The sequence below is a fragment of the Lates calcarifer genome, linkage group LG14 (genome assembly GCF_001640805.2).
Source record: "Lates calcarifer isolate ASB-BC8 linkage group LG14, TLL_Latcal_v3, whole genome shotgun sequence".
Lineage (NCBI taxonomy): Eukaryota > Metazoa > Chordata > Actinopteri > Centropomidae > Lates > Lates calcarifer.
The window spans coordinates 4,259,560-4,279,976 of NC_066846.1; the positions used below are offsets into that span (position 1 = coordinate 4,259,560).

At 39.8% G+C, this 20,417-nt stretch overlaps 3 protein-coding genes across 6 annotated transcripts; all 3 read right to left on the reverse strand.

Annotated features, from left to right (window-relative positions):
* Positions 1-1,800: 1,800 nt before the first annotated feature.
* Positions 1,801-16,978, reverse strand: LOC108882014 (uncharacterized). Of its 4 annotated transcripts, XM_018674230.2 has the most exons (7): positions 16,837-16,978; positions 3,418-3,617; positions 3,149-3,316; positions 2,972-3,061; positions 2,685-2,792; positions 2,505-2,536; positions 1,801-2,347 (listed from the first exon to the last, which is right to left on the reverse strand). In XM_018674230.2, the coding sequence occupies exons 2-7, from the start codon at positions 3,458-3,460 to the stop codon at positions 2,225-2,227; spliced, it is 564 nt and encodes a 187-aa protein (XP_018529746.1). In that variant the 5' UTR covers positions 3,461-3,617; positions 16,837-16,978; the 3' UTR covers positions 1,801-2,224. The 4 variants fall into 4 exon arrangements, with proteins under 4 accessions (XP_018529746.1, XP_018529744.1, XP_050931591.1 ...); XM_018674228.2 differs by having other exon boundaries at positions 2,972-3,316; XM_051075634.1 differs by lacking the exons at positions 2,972-3,061; positions 3,149-3,316; positions 3,418-3,617 and adding exons at positions 8,829-9,173; positions 9,275-9,474 and having other exon boundaries at positions 16,837-16,975.
* On the reverse strand, positions 14,289-16,104 carry LOC108882009 (uncharacterized). Its single transcript, XM_018674225.2, is given in 6 exon segments — positions 14,289-14,728; positions 14,831-14,865; positions 14,989-15,099; positions 15,227-15,302; positions 15,304-15,572; positions 15,743-16,104. Coding segments are annotated over 6 exon segments (684 nt in total). The 5' UTR covers positions 15,783-16,104; the 3' UTR covers positions 14,289-14,575.
* A 702-nt stretch (positions 16,979-17,680) lies between the features above and the next one.
* Positions 17,681-19,917, reverse strand: LOC108882013 (uncharacterized). Its single transcript, XM_018674227.2, is given in 6 exon segments — positions 17,681-18,364; positions 18,522-18,553; positions 18,702-18,809; positions 19,073-19,328; positions 19,330-19,418; positions 19,533-19,917. Coding segments are annotated over 6 exon segments (663 nt in total). The 5' UTR covers positions 19,573-19,917; the 3' UTR covers positions 17,681-18,226.
* Positions 19,918-20,417: the final 500 nt, after the last annotated feature.

A 20,417-nucleotide genomic window follows, 5' to 3' on the forward strand; every position in this document is an offset into this window, starting at 1 on the left:
TGTGCAGTGTAATTGTTGATGATCTTTGCCTTCATCAACTGTTCTTTCCTATATCAGGATACTTCATACACCTGTTCTATTAATGCCATATCCAACACATTTTAACTGAAAGCTTATGTGTTCACTGGACTAGTTGTTGAGACATCACTTCACAGAGGTTTAACCTTACTGTGTGAATTAAGTTGAGAACAATATACAGCAATAGGAAAGCATCAGGAAACTTCAGTGTCTCATCATGCTTGGATATACCATGTCCACCTGTCGTCCATTTAACCCACAGTTAGCCAAGTTTCATCTGTGAGAGTTTGATGACTGGTAAGTTAGCGTAACACAGACTGTTGTGACCTACAGTTTATACACCTTCAGTAATGGTAAACCATAAGAAAGGAGGAGACCTGTTTTACAAGTGTAAGCCATTCAGCAATTAGTATTTTCTGCTGTCATGTTACGAGAAGTTTACAGTTGAACACAAAGTCAGATGTTAGCACATTTGATCTAATGCTCAAACTAATCTCTAAAAATATATCAAAGTCAGTAAATTTAAATCCTATTAAACTTACAAGGAAACAATATTCATACCTTGTTATAACCCTAACCTTTAATGCAACATGCTGTAGTTTCTTCATTCATTCATTCATTCACACAGTGCAGGGAAACATGTTTGAATGTATTAGAATTGTAATTCCTGCAGTTAAAGATAAAGCATCAGTGATGCTAATGTTAGTCATAAATGTTAGAATAACCTACCAGAGAACAAAAAGACATGGGTATGGTCTCTCAGTAGAAGTTGATAAGATGACTGTATGAGTAATAGCAGGTTAAATCTTACCTGAACAATGGTAATTATTGAATTAATGTTTGCAGGGCTTAGTTGGTTCAAATACAAATATCACAGTGGAGATGGATGGGACCTTCATCTGCTGTGGTTTTGATGTGATCTGACATGTCTTAAAAACATGCAGCCTTTTGCAGTGTAAATGTGTCGATTTGAAAGGTGTGTAAGTGTCACAGTGCTGCAGGCATCTTTTCACAAGAACATGTGAGATGTGTGTGTGAGTGCTGATATAAGTGTGACTTGTGATGAGGGGAGCAGTGACACGGTTTGAGATCATTTTACCACCAACAGGATGCTCACTGATCTGAAGGTGCTCAGTACATGTATAAAGTGACTAAACTGAATCTAGAGTCTCTTTTAGCAGTGCAGCTCCTCACTGGTCACTGAAAGTTGTCAGCACAGCTGACAGCAAAGCATAGCGTGGTACTTCCTCATTAAAAACATATTATCAATCATAATCCAATGAATCAGTTGTAAATGACAGGCTGCTGAGCCATTAACATTATGTGTTGTGCTGTAATGAGCCAGTTTTGTATTGAACTGAATGAGACTGATTGGACCAGCAACTGACTGAACATACTACTGAAGACAGTCTGAGTCAGTGCTGAACATCAGGCTGTATGAATGGTGACGCATTCACTTACTGTTGTAGGTACTGAAGTCCTTTGAACTTGATGCGTTCACTTACTGTAGTACAAACTTAAGTGCATTTGAACAGTGCTGCAGTGCTGAGCATTGCTGAGCAGTGCTACAGCTTCATCTGGTTGAGAGCTCATTAATGATACAGATATAGATCCCTCAGTGATACAGACAGTGCTGTTTGTCACCACAGTGGCATGACGAGGGAGATGCTGAATTTTTTTTTTCATAGATTTACCATATCATCATACACACTTACAGTGACATCATAATTAAAGTGTACAGTTGTTAATTTGATGGCCTGTGTGTTTTTGAAAGGCTTTTCTACAAACATAGAGAAGCTGATTCATTTTGTCTTCCTGACAGAAGAAAGTCAGCCAGAATTCACAACTTTTTTTCACACTTTATTCTGTAAACGTGGAGTGAACAGGTTACTGTGAACAGATTTTCACCTCAGCTGTGCTCAGACCACACTGTGCTGCCTCTTCCTGTCAAACATGTGATGTGCACCTCACTCACTCCTCCACTGCTGCAGACAGTGGAGCAGCAAACACTCTTCCTCCATCAGACACCTTTACATCCTTCAGATAACATCAATAAAACACTTCAGATGAGACAGAGAGAGGGAGGATGCAAACTGATCTCACATCAGTTATTAATAAAGAATCTATGACAAACCCTGATGTTTTCTGACACAGTGATGTTAACTCCAGCTCCAGCATGAGCTGTAGTTTAATCAGATTCTCGTGTCTATCTGCTGGCAGCGTAAATAACATGAGTCTCCACTTGTCTCTCTGATGCAGGCCTCCTGTTTCTTATTGTTGGTGAACACAAACTCAGTGCTGCATCCTTCAGGTCATCAGAGTCCAGGTTCTGTGGATGAAAGTATTTACAGTCATACATCTTACACAGCTGAGGTGGTGAGATGAAATACAATCATTCTCTGAAAAACTACCCAAAGTGATTCCAGCACGTTTTAAACCACAAAACAAACAACTTAATTTAACTGTAACCTTACAATAAGACTCACCTCACTCTGTGGATTCTGTTCCTGTTCATCAGCTGAAATATAAAAACAATATCTGATCAGTTAATAGTTATTTTTGAAAAACTTTGCCATTAATAATTTTCCAAAAAGGAAGTTTTAGCTTTGTTCATCATGTTGACACAACTCAATAAATCAAAGTAGAAACCAGTTTTCAACAAGTACCTGTGTGACGTTTGCTGATTGTGACGGCCATAGCAGTGACAGCTGTGATGAGGAAAGTTCCAGCGCCCAGGATCACACTCAGGCTCGTTTCTCCATGAGGATTTCTCTCTACAGGAGGTGGATTATTATTGAATTAGACTCTGTACAGATGTTTAAATGGACTGACTGGACTTTTTTGGAAACAGCTCTTTACAGTATCATCATAGTACTTAGTTTGTTTTTTCTTACAGGAGACACATCTGTTTCTTTCTAAGAAAAAGGTAGAAGTTGCTTTGCAACAATCTTACCTTGAACCTTTAAATATGTTGCACTGGAAATTACTGAGTTTCCAGTTGTGGGAAGTCCACAGAAATAAAGTCCAGAGTCAGATAAATCCACTGGTTTGATGTTGAGAAAGAGAGTAGTGCTGTTGGATGTCATGTTAAATTTTCCATTTTGAAATCCATCAGAGTAAGAAGCATTACCATCAGAGGTGAACATGGAGGAGATCTGGCTGGCGTTGGGCTCATTGCTCAGTCTGAACCAGAGTATGTGAGCGACAGAACTGGTAAAGTTAGTACACAGCAGAGTGACCTCTTCACCAGGCTGTACCTCCACAGTGTGAAACTCAGAAACTGAGACAGAGATCCAGCCTGAAACACACAAGTAAATCATCCAGTAACTTATAATTCAACAGGAACCAAAGAGGAATGTAAATGATGTTATTGATGTACAATATTTTGGTTGTACTTACTGAAGGTACAGAGTAAAGCTGTTATCAAGGTAAAGTTCATCATTGCGTGAACAGTACGACTGCACCACTTCAATGTTAGTGACTGAACTGTGTTCCAGTAAGAGTGGTGTCAGCGTAAAGAGGCGGGCTGTTCTTTGGTTGGTCCAGCTGCTCAAACTGACAATGTAAAAGCTCTCAGGAAAATGGGTGTTAAATAACAGCTGCAGTGAGAACAATACAAAGTTCTCATCTTGTTTGATAACACTCATGATAATGTAGGAAATGTTTGTAAGATATGAAACTGGTAAAGCTGGTACACAGCAGTGTGACGGCACTCTGCTGTGAGTCTGAGTGTTCTGTTGTCTGTCCAGTTGCTCAAAGTAACAACATGAATACTGTCAGATAAGTGATCCAAATGTGCAAAAGTCAAACCTTGTTTGATGTTCCCAGTCTTAATCATAACTTTACTCTTTTATCAGAGTATCTCATGCATTAGTAGAAAATACCTAAACATAAGCTGTTGTAATGTGAGGCTGATTTATTTGACAGTGAGTGAAGAGTGAACGTCCTCGTACGAGGCTGAGCAGATGTCTCACTGCTGCAGGCATCTTTTCACAGGTTTTCTGAGACACTGATGAACCATTTCTAGATAAAGAAGTGTGAATCTGAAGTGTTATGTCTGATTTGGGATGAGGAGTGAGGTGACACAGTTTGAGAAGAGACAGATTTTTGGTTTTCTCAGCAGAAGACAGCACACCCATGAAGCTTTGTCTTCACAGGCCTCATGACTTTCACCTCAGTTGTAGTCAGACCACACTGTGCTGTCTCTTCCTGTCAGACAAGTGAAGTGTTCCTCTCTCACTCCTCCACTGCTGCTGATAAACATCTAACTGTCTCTATAACAGACCCTGGACATTCATCAGTGTCTGTACTGGCTCCTCCATCAAACACCAGTCCTCTTCTCAGGACAGGACAGAACCAAAACAATGTGTGTGTGTGTGTGTGTGTGTGTGTGTGTGTGTGTGTGTGTGTGTGTGTGTGTATGAATTTAATAATAGAAACCATTAGAGTCAGTGCAGTGCAGTAATTCAGTGACAGTACTTACTGAGCTTGCAGAGGAGTAAACATTGGCCTTTGAAAAACAAGCATCAGAGAAAGTTTGTAATTTTAAGGCATTGTTTATGGATAGCTCTGCAACAAGTAAACCAGTACATATATAATAATTATTTCTAATCTTCTCAGCCAGGGAACTTTGACCATACAGTTGTTTTCATGGGACAGATGAGAGGAAATTAAAAATAATTTTGTCAAATTTAAATTTCTTTGTCCACTCTACACTTTTGACACAACCTCGACTACACAGTACACCGTATTTTACTCCACATATTACTTGTGTGACGAATATACTTTTTGAATCTTGAACCAAACTGGACTCTGGAAATGTATGATATGCATTTTCATCAGATTAATCAATATTGAAAATAGTCGTTGGTTGACGCTCTAACTTGTATTGTGTCATATTCAATTGAGTGAAACAGCGCCCCCTGGACTACAATGTGTTGTAAACGTCAAATCATTGGTGACGCGCAGAGTATGTGTAAGAGTCATGGTTGCCAGGTCCGCTGTTTTCCTGAGGAATTTGGCTTCTTTTGAATTGTTTGCAACTTTATATTTAGGATGTTACTTTGTAGATATTACAATGTATTTGGTAATGAAACTAATGCTATTGGACTGAAGTAGTGTATATGGTCTGGCAGCGGTTTATAAGTTCTGGTATTGATCTGGTTTTTGGGTTTAGGTTGGTTTAAATTGGCAGTTGCGTTTGTCACACAGACCTGGCAACCCTGATTAGAGGCGATCACGTCAAGTGAGACCAGGTAAAGTAATAGCTCTTGATTGGTAACCTACTGCAACTCTGCTAAACTTCAAATTGTAAGACTCTGGGAAACACTTGTGGAGTAAAGTCATGGCACTGTGACACAACTTTAATGAAACCTCAGAAAAGTGTCATTCCAGTGAAAGAACCGGGAGCACGGTTTTCCTCAATGTAGTTAATGATATCTCATGTTGTGCTTTTGCACTGCTAGCTTACTTTGCTACAAGCTAAGCGGACTCGTGTGAAGAACCGAGAGAAATGGTGGACTGAGAGAAGAAACACTTCGAAGGCCTCGCTGAAACTGGACCTTTGCCTGGATAGACAGAGAGGTGGAAGTCAACAACACATGGACTGACGAGAGCTGGACGTTATCCACTGCGTTTTTTTGGAGTCTCTGTGATGGAGGACATCAACTCCAGTGGGAAATCTGACGCAGTTGTTGGACGCTTCGCCATTATGAAGGACAGCGGACTTCAAATAGTGGTAAGTGAAACAGACGCTCCTCCTCTGCTCTGTGCTTGTTCTGTGGTTTTCCTGACGACACAATGACTGTCTGTGTGAACATGAGGGTATTTAACAGTTGTTTAAGCAGTAGCAGTAGTAGTTGGTTGTGTTGTGTTAGTGTCTGAAGTTTGTCATTACAAACTGTTGACACTCAGCACCATGGACAGAGCTCGCCAAGGTTTAAATCAGTTTGGGTGTTACATTATGAATGAGTTGTTTGTGTGCTATGCAGAGATTGTGATTTAATTATGTTTTTTAATGAATTAACTAAATGCATCGATAAGAGGAGTGAAAGTAATTGTTCTTTTCCACTGTCTACAGATTCTGAAAGTCATGTATCCATGTGATAAAAGCAATATTTTATTTTCATAACTCTGTTGTCTAGTTGTTATTGTTGCTATTGTTGTAGAGTCTGTCTCTTGTAGAGGACCTGTCTCACTTTGTTTCCTCTCATTGTTTTCCCACCACATCATAAATAATTCTGCTGCCTCCTGTGGTTCAGACTTCACTTCACACTGATACTGACTGTACAGTTTTCTTACCACAGCAGAGAGCAGACACACAGCAGACAGACCAGTAGGGGCAGAAATATCTGTGACATGTTCATTTAAAAACTCACAAACGAGGTGTAAAACTAGATGGCTGTGTTTCCTCCTTAAAACACAAAAATTGGTTAAACAATTGAAGTATTTATGTTCTGAGCTTGTTGACCTGCAGGTTTAGACTCACTTAAGGGACTTATTTTGATTTTTTTTTTAAATACTTTTCATACATGTACTAATGTTCCAAATATTCTGTGTTTTTTTTTTTTAAAAAAGGACTGTATTCAATGGAGGAAAAACTTCTCTTACCAGGCCTTTCAAAAACTCATTTTGGAGCTGATTATGACAGAGAACAGTTGAGAGAGGATGGAGGACAGCCCTCCAACTGTACCTGTGTGACGCCTCATTTTGACAACAAGGCTAATGATGACCTTAGTGAGAACAACAGTCACTCCGCTCAGAATCACACTCAGCAGACTTGTTATTTCACAGAGCTCCTCTACAAGAGAGACGATTCAATGAGACACTGATTTTCTGTTGAACAGTGATCAAATAACATCTGTTATGTATGTTTTTGAGGGAACTACTTTATTTATCCCACTTACATGGACAGAGGACTTTAATCCATCAACTGACTCATTTTAATGTGCATAGTAAATGTCGATGACTAAATTCTTTTTCATCTTATTTACAGTTTTCCATCATAATCTGTCTTTGATAATGTTAATATAAGACTGTGTCTGTTTCCTTTGTGTTAGCAGCTGAATGACACTTTACAATATTCTTACCTTGAACTTTTCCTCAACTTTTTTTGGTGCTGGGAGAGTCATCGTATTATGAGACCATGTCATGGTGTGTGTGTGGCCCCCTGATTCTGCCAATTCACCTGCACAGCTGAGACTCATCTGTTAGTCATCTGTCATCTGTGCTATGTCTTGCCAGTTTACCTGTTTGCTCTGGACTAACGCACAGTAATACACAGATAATGGTCTGTATTCAAAGAGACCAGTCAAAGGAGTGGAGACATCACACACTGTCCCCGCCTCTAAAGTCTCAAAAGATAGAGAAAGAAACTCAGAGATAATATTCAGCACCCTAAACATCTTCCCACAGAGAGAGAATTATCTCTTGGTGTCATTGTTCGGCAGCAATGAGGCCTTGTTGTTTGTTGTTATGATACGGAGAGCTGAATGCTAGTCTTCTTGTGGTTGAGATGTTGCTTTAGTTTTGAGCTTTGTTACCACAGTGGAAAGTGTCTAGGTGAACACATAGTAGGTTGCATCTGTATCTTTGTATTTTTCATCCAGATATGTGACAAACAAATACAGACACACAGGTGATTAACAGTTACTTCACTTTCATGCTTCTTGATGTTTTGTGGAGACTGCTCCTACAGAGGCTGACTGTTTACTGTGTTTGTCAGAATGTGGTCAGTCAGCTTTCAGTTTTAGAAACCTTTGACTGAACAGAGCTCATGACTTTTACCTCAGGTGTTCTCAGACCACACTGTGCTGTGTCTTCCTGTCAGACAAGTGAAGTGTATCTCACTCACTCTGTCACGCTGCTGTAGACCTCCATCAAACTCTGAACAGTCGTCAGTGTCTCTACTGGCTCCTCACATCAGTCATATTCTTTTTCCCTCAGATGCAGATGTAGAATGAGATGAGACTTTGGCTTACTTAAAGTAAGAATTAAAATTCTTGCAGAGGTTGAACAATTTGGTCGGACACAAAATCTTTATTACAAATATTTTGACAGTGATGATAAATCCTCCTATCCATCAACCATAGAAAACACCAAAAGCAGATTGATATGAGCATCAGTTCCACTCTGAGCTGCTGTTCCAGTGGTTTCCTGAGTCTATCTGGTGGCAGCGTACACAACATTTGTCTCCAGCTCTCTCTCTGATGGAGGCCTTCTGCTCCTTTTGGCTTTTGGAAGGAAACTCAGCGCTGCATAGTTCAGATCATCAGAGCCTAGATTCTGTAAATGACTCCTCTCACACAGCTGAGTCTGTGAGAAAACATGAAACCATTATTTAATAACTGAACTGAACCAGACAACATATAAAAACAGACTTTGATCAGTCTTAATCTAAGGTTTTTTGATTACCTCACTGTGTTGTGGATTGTGTCCCTCTTTATGTGCTAAATGACAGAAACATCTTGTTCAGTTCACTGTTAGAGAAGAGCTTTTCATATCTTTTGTCAACCAGGAAGATTTGCATTTGTAAAGTTGTGCACTTACAACTCAAATACAAAGATAGAAGTACCTGTATGAAGTTTCCTGATTTTGAAAACCAGAACAATGATGATTATAAAGAGGAAAATAATCAGACCACCCAGGATCACACTCGTCAGATCTGCTAGTTCATCAGACTTTTCTACAAGAAAGATGATTCAGTTTTTACTTTTATATCAAGATCAGTTGTTATTTTGACAGAGACTAAAAAGAGCACATGTTTATCTCTTTCCAATCAGAACACAGATGAGACTTAATAACAATCTTACCTTGAACCTTTAAATATGTTGCACTGGAAATTACTGGGTTTCCGTTTGAGGGAAGTCCACAGAAATAAAGTCCAGAGTCAGATAAATCCACTGGTTTGATGTTGAGAAAGAGAGTAGTGCTGTTGGATGTCATGTTAAATTTTCCATTTTGAAATCCATCAGAGTAAGAAGCATTGCCATCAGAGATGAACATGTAGGAGATAGAGCTGGTGTTGGGCTCATTGCCCAGTCTGAACCAGAATATGTGAGTGGGATGAGTTGTAAAGTTAGTACACAGCAGAGTGACCTCTTCACCAGGCTGTACCTCCACAGTGTGAAACTCAGAAACTGAGACAGAGATCCAGCCTGAAACACACAAGTAAATCATCCAGTAACTTATAATTCAACAGGAACCAAAGAGGAATGTAAATGATGTTATTAATGAACAATATTTTGGTTGTACTTACTGAAGGTACAGAGTAAAGCTGTTATCAAGGTAAAGTTCATCGTTGCGTGAACAGTACGACTGCACCACTTCAATGTTAGTGACTGAACTGTGTTCCAGTAAGAGTGGTGTCAGCGTAAAGAGGCGGGCTGTTCTTTGGTTGGTCCAGCTGCTCAGACTGACAATGTAAAAGCTCTCAGGAAAATGGGTGTAAAATAACAGCTGCAGTGAGAACAATACAAAGTTCTCATCTTGTTTGATAACACTCATGATAATGTAGGAAATGTTTGTAAGATATGAAACTGGTAAAGCTGGTACACAGCAGTGTGACGGCACTCTGCTGTGAGTCTGAGTGTTCTGTTGTCTGTCCAGTTGCTCAAAGTAACAACATGAATACTGTCAGAGCCACAGGGAGAATGAGACAAAGTTAACAGTGGAAATATTGTATAATGTTCTAATAAGTGATCCAAATGTGCAAAAGTCAAACCTTGTTTGATGTTCCCAGTCTTAATCATAACTTTACTCTTTTATCAGAGTATCTCATGCATTAGTAGAAAATACCTAAACATAAGCTGTTGTAATGTGAGGCTGATTTATTTGACAGTGAGTGAAGAGTGAACGTCCTCGTACGAGGCTGAGCAGATGTCTCACTGCTGCAGGCATCTTTTCACAGGTTTTCTGAGACACTGATGAACCATTTCTAGATAAAGAAGTGTGAATCTGAAGTGTTATGTCTGACTTGGGATGAGGAGTGAGGCGACACAGTTTGAGAAGAGACAGATTTTTGGTTTTCTCAGCAGAAGACAGCACACCCATGAAGCTTTGTCTTCACAGGCCTCATGACTTTCACCTCAGTTGTAGTCAGACCACACTGTGCTGTCTCTTCCTGTCAGACAAGTGGACGAGTTTATAAAAAGGTAACACAGATCTGTGGGCGGGCATTCTAGAACAAATGTGTAAATCAAGGTTTTTATTTTAACTGTGTCTCTTTAAGATCCATCAAGTTAGTTTAATCAACTTAAACTGCAAAGACAGGGTAGATGTCACAGTGGAGGTGGATGGGAGCTGCTGCTGCTGTAGCTTTGCTGTGATCTGTCATGAACACATGCAGAAGTGTGAGTGAAGAGTGAACATCCTCGTACGAGGCTGAGCAGATGTCTCACTGCTGCAGGCATCTTTTCACAGGTTTTCTGAGACACTGATGAACCATTTCTAGATAAAGAAGTGTGAATCTGAAGTGTTATGTCTGACTTGGGATGAGGAGTGAGGCGACACAGTTTGAGAAGAGACAGATTTTTGGTTTTCTCAGCAGAAGACAGCACACCCATGAAGCTTTGTCTTCACAGGCCTCATGACTTTCACCTCAGTTGTAGTCAGACCACACTGTGCTGTCTCTTCCTGTCAGACAAGTGAAGTGTTCCTCTCTCACTCCTCCACTGCTGCTGATAAACATCTAACTCTCTCTATAACAGACCCTGGACATTCATCAGTGTCTGTACTGGCTCCTCCTCCATCAAACACCAGTCCTCTTCTCAGGACAGGACAGAACCAAAACAATGTGTGTGTGTGTGTGTGTGTGTGTATGAATTTAATAATAGAAACCATTAGAGTCAGTGCAGTGCAGTAATTCAGTGACAGTACTTACTGAGCTTGCAGAGGAGTAAACATTGGCCTTTGAAAAACAAGCATCAGAGAAAGTTTGTAATTTTAAGGCATTGTTTATGGATAGCTCTGCAACAAGTAAACCAGTACATATATAATAATTATTTCTAATCTTCTCAGCCAGGGAACTTTGACCATACAGTTGTTTTCATGGGACAGATGAGAGGAAATTAAAAATAATTTTGTCAAATTTAAATTTCTTTGTCCACTCTACACTTTTGACACAACCTCGACTACACAGTACACCGTATTTTACTCCACATATTACTTGTGTGACGAATATACTTTTTGAATCTTGAACCAAACTGGACTCTGGAAATGTATGATATGCATTTTCATCAGATTAATCAATATTGAAAATAGTCGTTGGTTGACGCTCTAACTTGTATTGTGTCATATTCAATTGAGTGAAACAGCGCCCCCTGGACTACAATGTGTTGTAAACGGCAAATCATTGGTGACGCGCAGAGTATGTGTAAGAGTCATGGTTGCCAGGTCCGCTGTTTTCCTGAGGAATTTGGCTTCTTTTGAATTGTTTGCAACTTTATATTTAGGATGTTACTTTGTAGATATTACAATGTATTTGGTAATGAAACTAATGCTATTGGACTGAAGCAGTGTATATGGTCTGGCAGCGGTTTATAAGTTCTGGTATTGATCTGGTTTTTGGGTTTAGGTTGGTTTAAATTGGCAGTTGCGTTTGTCACACAGACCTGGCAACCCTGATTAGAGGCGATCACGTCAAGTGAGACCAGGTAAAGTAATAGCTCTTGATTGGTAACCTACTGCAACTCTGCTAAACTTCAAATTGTAAGACTCTGGGAAACACTTGTGGAGTAAAGTCATGGCACTGTGACACAACTTTAATGAAACCTCAGAAAAGTGTCATTCCAGTGAAAGAACCGGGAGCACGGTTTTCCTCAATGTAGTTAATGATATCTCATGTTGTGCTTTTGCACTGCTAGCTTACTTTGCTACAAGCTAAGCGGACTCGTGTGAAGAACCGAGAGAAATGGTGGACTGAGAGAAGAAACACTTCGAAGGCCTCGCTGAAACTGGACCTTTGCCTGGATAGACAGAGAGGTGGAAGTCAACAACACATGGACTGACGAGAGCTGGACGTTATCCACTGCGTTTTTTTGGAGTCTCTGTGATGGAGGACATCAACTCCAGTGGGAAATCTGACGCAGTTGTTGGACGCTTCGCCATTATGAAGGACAGCGGACTTCAAATAGTGGTAAGTGAAACAGACGCTCCTCCTCTGCTCTGTGCTTGTTCTGTGGTTTTCCTGACGACACAGTGACTGTCTGTGTGAACATGAGGGTATTTAACAGTTGTTTAAGCAGTAGCAGTAGTAGTTGGTTGTGTTGTGTTAGTGTCTGAAGTTTGTCATTACAAACTGTTGACACTCAGCACCATGGACAGAGCTCGCCAAGGTTTAAATCAGTTTGGGTGTTACATTATGAATGAGTTGTTTGTGTGCTATGCAGAGATTGTGATTTAATTATGTTTTTTAATGAATTAACTAAATGCATCGATAAGAGGAGTGAAAGTAATTGTTCTTTTCCACTGTCTACAGATTCTGAAAGTCATGTATCCATGTGATAAAAGCAATATTTTATTTTCATAACTCTGTTGTCTAGTTGTTATTGTTGCTATTGTTGTAGAGTCTGTCTCTTGTAGAGGACCTGTCTCACTTTGTTTCCTCTCATTGTTTTCCCACCACATCATAAATAATTCTGCTGCCTCCTGTGGTTCAGACTTCACTTCACACTGATACTGACTGTACAGTTTTCTTACCACAGCAGAGAGCAGACACACAGCAGACAGACCAGTAGGGGCAGAAATATCTGTGACATGTTCATTTAAAAACTCACAAACGAGGTGTAAAACTAGATGGCTGTATTTCCTCCTTAAAACACAAAAATTGGTTAAACAATTGAAGTATTTATGTTCTGAGCTTGTTGACCTGCAGGTTTAGACTCACTTAAGGGACTTATTTTGATTTTTTTTTTTTTTTACATACATGTACTAATGTTCCAAATATTCTGTGTTTTTTTTTTTTTTAAAAAGGACTGTATTCAATGGAGGAAAAACTTCTCTTACCAGGCCTTTCAAAAACTCATTTTGGAGCTGATTATGACAGAGAACAGTTGAGAGAGGATGGAGGACAGCCCTCCAACTGTACCTGTGTGACGCCTCATTTTGACAACAAGGCTAATGATGACCTTAGTGAGAACAACAGTCACTCCGCTCAGAATCACACTCAGCAGACTTGTTATTTCACAGAGCTCCTCTACAAGAGAGACGATTCAATGAGACACTGATTTTCTGTTGAACAGTGATCAAATAACATCTGTTATGTATGTTTTTGAGGGAACTACTTTATTTATCCCACTTACATGGACAGAGGACTTTAATCCATCAACTGACTCATTTTAATGTGCATAGTAAATGTCGATGACTAAATTCTTTTTCATCTTATTTACAGTTTTCCATCATAATCTGTCTTTGATAATGTTAATATAAGACTGTGTCTGTTTCCTTTGTGTTAGCAGCTGAATGACACTTTACAATATTCTTACCTTGAACTTTTCCTCAACTTTTTTTGGTGCTGGGAGAGTCATCGTATTATGAGACCATGTCATGGTGTGTGTGTGGCCCCCTGATTCTGCCAATTCACCTGCACAGCTGAGACTCATCTGTTAGTCATCTGTCATCTGTGCCTATGTCTTGCCAGTTTACCTGTTTGCTCTGGACTAACGCACAGTAATACACAGATAATGGTCTGTATTCAAAGAGACCAGTCAAAGGAGTGGAGACATCACACACTGTCCCCGCCTCTAAAGTCTCAAAAGATAGAGAAAGAAACTCAGAGATAATATTCAGCACCCTAAACATCTTCCCACAGAGAGAGAATTATCTCTTGGTGTCATTGTTCGGCAGCAATGAGGCCTTGTTGTTTGTTGTTATGATACGGAGAGCTGAATGCTAGTCTTCTTGTGGTTGAGATGTTGCTTTAGTTTTGAGCTTTGTTACCACAGTGGAAAGTGTCTAGGTGAACACATAGTAGGTTGCATCTGTATCTTTGTATTTTTCATCCAGATATGTGACAAACAAATACAGACACACAGGTGATTAACAGTTACTTCACTTTCATGCTTCTTGATGTTTCGTGGAGACTGCTCCTACAGAGGCTGACTGTTTACTGTGTTTGTCAGAATGTGGTCAGTCAGCTTTCAGTTTTAGAAACCTTTGACTGAACAGAGCTCATGACTTTTACCTCAGGTGTTCTCAGACCACACTGTGCTGTGTCTTCCTGTCAGACAAGTGAAGTGTATCTCACTCACTCTGTCACGCTGCTGTAGACCTCCATCAACGCTGAACAGTCGTCAGTGTCTCTACTGGCTCCTCACATCAGTCATATTCTTTTTCCCTCAGATGCAGATGTAGAATGAGATGAGACTTTGGCTTACTTAAAGTAAGAATTAAAATTCTTGCAGAGGTTGAACAATTTGGTCGGACACAAAATCTTTATTACAAATATTTTGACATTGATGATAAATCCTCCTATCCATCAACTGTACAAAACCCCAAAAGCAGATTGATATGACAAAGCATCAGTTCCACTCTGAGCTGCTGTTCCAGTTGTTTCCTGAGTCTATCTGGTGGCAGCGTACACAACATTTGGCTCCAGCTCTCTCTCTGATGGAGGCCTTCTGCTCCTTTTGGCTTTTGGAAGGAAACTCAGCGCTGCATAGTTCAGATCATCAGAGCCCAGATTCTGTAAATGACTCCTCTCACACAGCTGAGTCTGTGAGAAAACATGAAACCATTACTTAATAACTGAACTGAACCAGACAACATATAAAAACAGACTTTGATCAGTCTTAATCTAAGGTTATATTTTGATTACCTCACTGTGTTGTGGATTGTGTCCCTCTTTATGTGCTAAATGACAGAAAAATCTGGTCAGTTCACTATTAGAGAAGAGCTTTTCATATCTTTGACAACCAGGAAGATTTGCATTTGTAAAGTTGTGCACTTACAACTCAAATACAAAGATAGAAGTACCTGTATGAAGTTTCCTGATTTTGAAAACCAGAACAATGATGATTATAAAGAGGAAAATAATCAGACCACCCAGGATCACACTCGTCAGATCTGCTAGTTCATCAGACTTTTCTACAAGAAAGATGATTCAATTTCACTTTTTATATCGAGATCAGTTGTTATTTTGACAGAGACTAAAAAGAGCACATGTTTATCTCTTTCCAATCAGAACACAGATGAGACTTAATAACAATCTTACCTTGAACCTTTAAATATGTTGCACTGGAAATTACTGAGTTTCCATTTGAGGGAAATCCACAGAAATAAAGTCCAGTAGTCAGATAAATCCACTGGTTTGATGTTGAGAAAGAGAGTAGTGCTGTTGGATGTCATGTTAAATTTTCCATTTTGAAATCCATCAAAATAAGAAACATTGCCATTAGAGTTGGACATGTAGCAGATAGAGCTGGCGTTGGGCTCGTTGCTCAGTCTGAACCAGAATATGTGAGTGGGATGAGTTGTAAAGTTAGTACACAGCAGAGTGACCTCTTCACCAGGCTGTACCTCCACAGTGTGAAACTCAGAAACTGAGACAGAGATCCAGCCTGAAACACACAAGTAAATCATCCAGTAACTTATAATTCAACAGGAACCAAAGAGGAATGTAAATTGATGTTATTGATGGACACTTAGTAAGTTTCACTTCTGGCAGATTACTGTACTGAAGAAAGGTTAGCAATTGATGTAATGAGAAAAAATAGGTCAGTGTACTTACTGAAGGTACAGAGTAAAGCTGTTATCAAAGTAAAGTTCATTGTTGCGTGAACAGTACGACTGCACCACTTCAATGTTAGTGACTGAACTGCTGTTCTAGTAAGAGTGGTGTCAGCGTAAAGAGGCGGGCTGTTCTTTGGTTGGTCCAGCTGCTCAGACTGACAATGTAAAAGCTCTCAGGAAAATGGGTGTAAAATAACAGCTGCAGTGAGAACAATACAAAGTTAAAATCCTGTGTGATAATGTTTTAGATAATGTAGGAAATGTTTTATCAGAAGTGATTCAGGAATCAGTTTGTATAGGTCTGTGCAGTGTAATTGTTGATGATCTTTGCCTTCATCAACTGTTCTTTCCTATATCAGGATACTTTAGGCGAGGTACACCCTGTACGCCAGTTCGCCAGTCCATCGCAGGGCCAACATATACAGACAAACAACCACTCACACTCACACCTACGGTCAATTTAGAGTTACCAGTTAACCTAAAGACAGTGAGAGAAAGCCGGAGTACCTGGAGAGAACCCACGCAGGCACAGGGAGAACATGCAAACTCCGCTCAAACCAGGGCTTGAACCCAGAGCCTTCTTGCTGTAAGGTGACAGTGCTAACCACTGCACCACCGTGCCACTGAGAACAATATACAGCAATAAGAGGTGATTTTCCACATCAGGAAACTTCAGTGTCTCATCATGCTTGGATATACCATGTCCACCTGTCGTCCATTTAACCCACAGTTAGCCAAGTTTCATCTGTGAGAGTTTGATGACTGGTAAGTTAGCGTAACACAGACTGTTGTGACCTACAGTTTATACACCTTTAGTAATGGTAAACCAAAAGAACCAAAAGAAAGGAGGAGACCTGAGTACCACCCCACAGGTGGATGAACCAATCGATACTGGCACAACGACTGAGAGAGGCTGACTCTGCAGGACGGGGGTTGTCTAAAGACCATCAGCCATCAATGATAAAGCATCAGTGATGCTGATGTTAGTCATAAATGTTAGAATAACCTACCAGAGAACAAAAAGACATGGGTATGGTCACTCAGTAGAAGTTGATAAGATGACTGTATGAGTAATAGCAGGTTAAATCTTACCTGAACAATGGTAATTATTGAATTAATGTTTGCAGGGCTTAGTTGGTTCAAATACAAATATCACAGTGGAGATGGATGGGACCTTCACCTGCTGTGGTTTTGATGTGCTCTGACATGTCTTAAAAACATGCAGCCTTTTGCAGTGTAAATGTGTCGATTTGAAAGGTGTGTAAGTGTCACAGTGCTGCAGGCATCTTTTCACAAGAACATGTGAGATGTGTGTGTGAGTGCTGATATAAGTGTGACTTGTGATGAGGGGAGCAGTGACACAGTTTGAGATCATTTTTACCACCAACAGGATGCTCACTGATCTGAAGGTGCTCAGTACATGTATAAAGTGACTAAACTGAATCTAGAGTCTCTTTTAGCAGTGCAGCTCCTCACTGGTCACTGAAAGTTGTCAGCACAGCTGACAGCAAAGCATAGCGTGGTACTTCCTCATTAAAAACATATTATCAATCATAATCCAATGAATCAGTTGTAAATGACAGGCTGCTGAGCCATTAACATTATGTGTTGTGCTGTAATGAGCCAGTTTTGTATTGAACTGAATGAGACTGATTGGACCAGCAACTGACTGAACATACTACTGAAGACAGTCTGAGTCAGTGCTGAACATCAGGCTGTATGAATGGTGACGCATTCACTTACTGTTGTAGGTACTGAAGTCCTTTGAACTTGATGCGTTCACTTACTGTAGTACAAACTTAAGTGCATTTGAACAGTGCTGCAGTGCTGAGCATTGCTGAGCAGTGCTACAGCTTCATCTGGTTGAGAGCTCATTAATGATACAGATATAGATCCCTCAGTGATACAGACAGTGCTGTTTGTCACCACAGTGGCATGATGGGTAACGAGGGAGATGCTGAATTTTTTTTTCGTAGATTTACCATATCATCATACACACTTACAGTGACATCATAATTAAAGTGTACAGTTGTTAATTTGATGGCCTGTGTGTTTTTGAAAGGCTTTTCTACAAACATAGAGAAGCTGATTCATTTTGTCTTCCTGACAGAAGAAAGTCAGCCAGAATTCACAACTTTTTTTCACACTTTATTCTGTAAACGTGGAGTGAACAGGTTACTGTGAACAGATTTTCACCTCAGCTGTGCTCAGACCACACTGTGCTGCCTCTTCCTGTCAAACATGTGATGTGCACCTCACTCACTCCTCCACTGCTGCAGACAGTGGAGCAGCAAACACTCTTCCTCCATCAGACACCTTCACATCCTTCAGACAACATCAATAAAACAGACTTCAGATGAGACAGAGAGAGGGAGGATGCAAACTGATCTCACATCAGTTATTAATAAAGAATCTATGACAAACCCTGATGTTTTCTGACACAGTGATGTTAACTCCAGCTCCAGCATGAGCTGTAGTTTAATCAGATTCTCGTGTCTATCTGCTGGCAGCGTAAATAACATGAGTCTCCACTTGTCTCTCCTGATGCAGGCCTCCTGTTTCTTATTGTTGGTGAACACAAACTCAGTGCTGCATCCTTCAGGTCATCAGAGTCCAGGTTCTGTGGATGAAAGTATTTACAGTCATACATCTTACACAGCTGAGGTGGTGAGATGAAATACAATCATTCTCTGAAAAACTACCCAAAGTGATTCCAGCACGTTTTAAACCACAAAACAAACAACTTAATGTAACTGTAACCTTACAATAAGACTCACCTCACTCTGTGGATTCTGTTCCTGTTCATCAGCTGAAATATAAAAACAATATCTGATCAGTTAATAGTTATTTTTGAAAAACTTTGCCATTAATAATTTTCCAAACAGGAAGTTTTGGCTTTGTTCATCATGTTGACACAACTCAATAAATCAAAGTAGAAACCAGTTTTCAACAAGTACCTGTGTGACGTTTGCTGATTGTGACGGCCATAGCAGTGACAGCTGTGATGAGGAAAGTTCCAGCGCCCAGGATCACACTCAGGCTCGTTTCTCCATGAGGATTTCTCTCTACAGGAGGTGGATTATTATTGAATTAGACTCTGTACAGATGTTTAAATGGACTGACTGGACTTTGTTTCTGGAAACATCTCATCTATAAAAGACACGGTTAAAGTGAAATGAGTTAACATTTTAATGAGACGAAGGACGGCTCTAAAATTTAGACTAAAAATTTGTACAATGTGTTTTCTGTCATAGCATGTTATTACAGTAGTTTTTACAGTATCATCATAGTACTTAGTTTCGTAGAAGTTGCTTTGCAACAATCTTACCTTGAACCTTTAAATGTGTTGCAATGGAAATTACTGGGTTTCCGTTTGAGGGAAATCCACAGAAATAAAGTCCAGAGTCAGATAAATCCACTGGTTTGATGTTGAGAAAGAGAGTAGTGCTGTTGGATGTCATGTTAAATTTTCCATTTTGAAATCCATCAGAGTAAGAAGCATTGCCATCAGAGTTGGACATGTAGCAGATAGAGGTGGCGTTGGGCTTGTTGCTCAGTCTGAACCAGAATATGTGAGTGGAGATGAGTTGTAAAGTTAGTACACAGCAGAGTGACCTCTTCACCAGGCTGTACCTCCACAGTGTGAAACTCAGAAACTGAGACAGAGATCCAGCCTGAAACACACAAGTAAATCATCCAGTAACTTATAATTCAACAGGAACCAAAGAGGAATGTAAATGATGTTATTGAGAACTTAGAAGTACAATGATTATTGGTAGTGTACTTACTGAAGGTACAGAGTAAAGCTGTTATCAAGGTAAAGTTCATCGTTGCATGAACAGTACGACTGCACCACTTCAATGTTAGTGACTGAACTGTGTTCCAGTAAGAGTGGTGTCAGCGTAAAGAGGTGGGCTGTTCTTTGGTTGGTCCAGCTGCTCAGACTGACAATGTAAAAGCTCTCAGGAAAATGGGTGTAAAATAACAGCTGCAGTGAGAACAGTACAAAGTTAAAATCCTGTGTGATAACGTTTTAGATAATGTAGTGTAATGTCGTCTTTATACCACGAACAGATCTCTTACAAGCTCAACTCCAGGTGCAGGACAAAATGCCTCTTACAGTTCAGCCAGAGGTAATATGAGGCTTCAGCATTCAGAATTAGCCACATCAAGCAGGTCATATAGTCAGTTTAGTATGAAATTTTGACTTTGTGTTATTTCATGTTACTTTGCCTTTGCTGTGGCTCAGTAAGAAAAAAGACTACAACCAACAAAGTAGTCTTTGTGTTTTTACTCCAAATAGAGACACAGTCTATTAAAACAGAATTTCAAATGTTTACTTTCAAATATCTAAATTAAAATTTTAATTTAACAAAATTTTATATGATAAAACAATAAAAGGCCTCATGCTGTTGCGGATTCTGCCCTTGTTTAGCAGCTGAATGACAGAGACGATATGTCTGATCAGGTAATTGAAAATTATACTGTTTTTGTCTTCATTCAACATCTTTACACAACTTTAATGTCATGTTTTATTTTGAAAACATCCTTGTGTTTCTTTCTGTTTGCTTTTACTTCCTGTCTGTGTCTCTTTCGCACCTGTTTTCAGTCCCACCTGTGCTTGCATCTGGTCTTGTCTCTCCCTGTTGAGTCAGTGTATTGAGTGAGTTGTG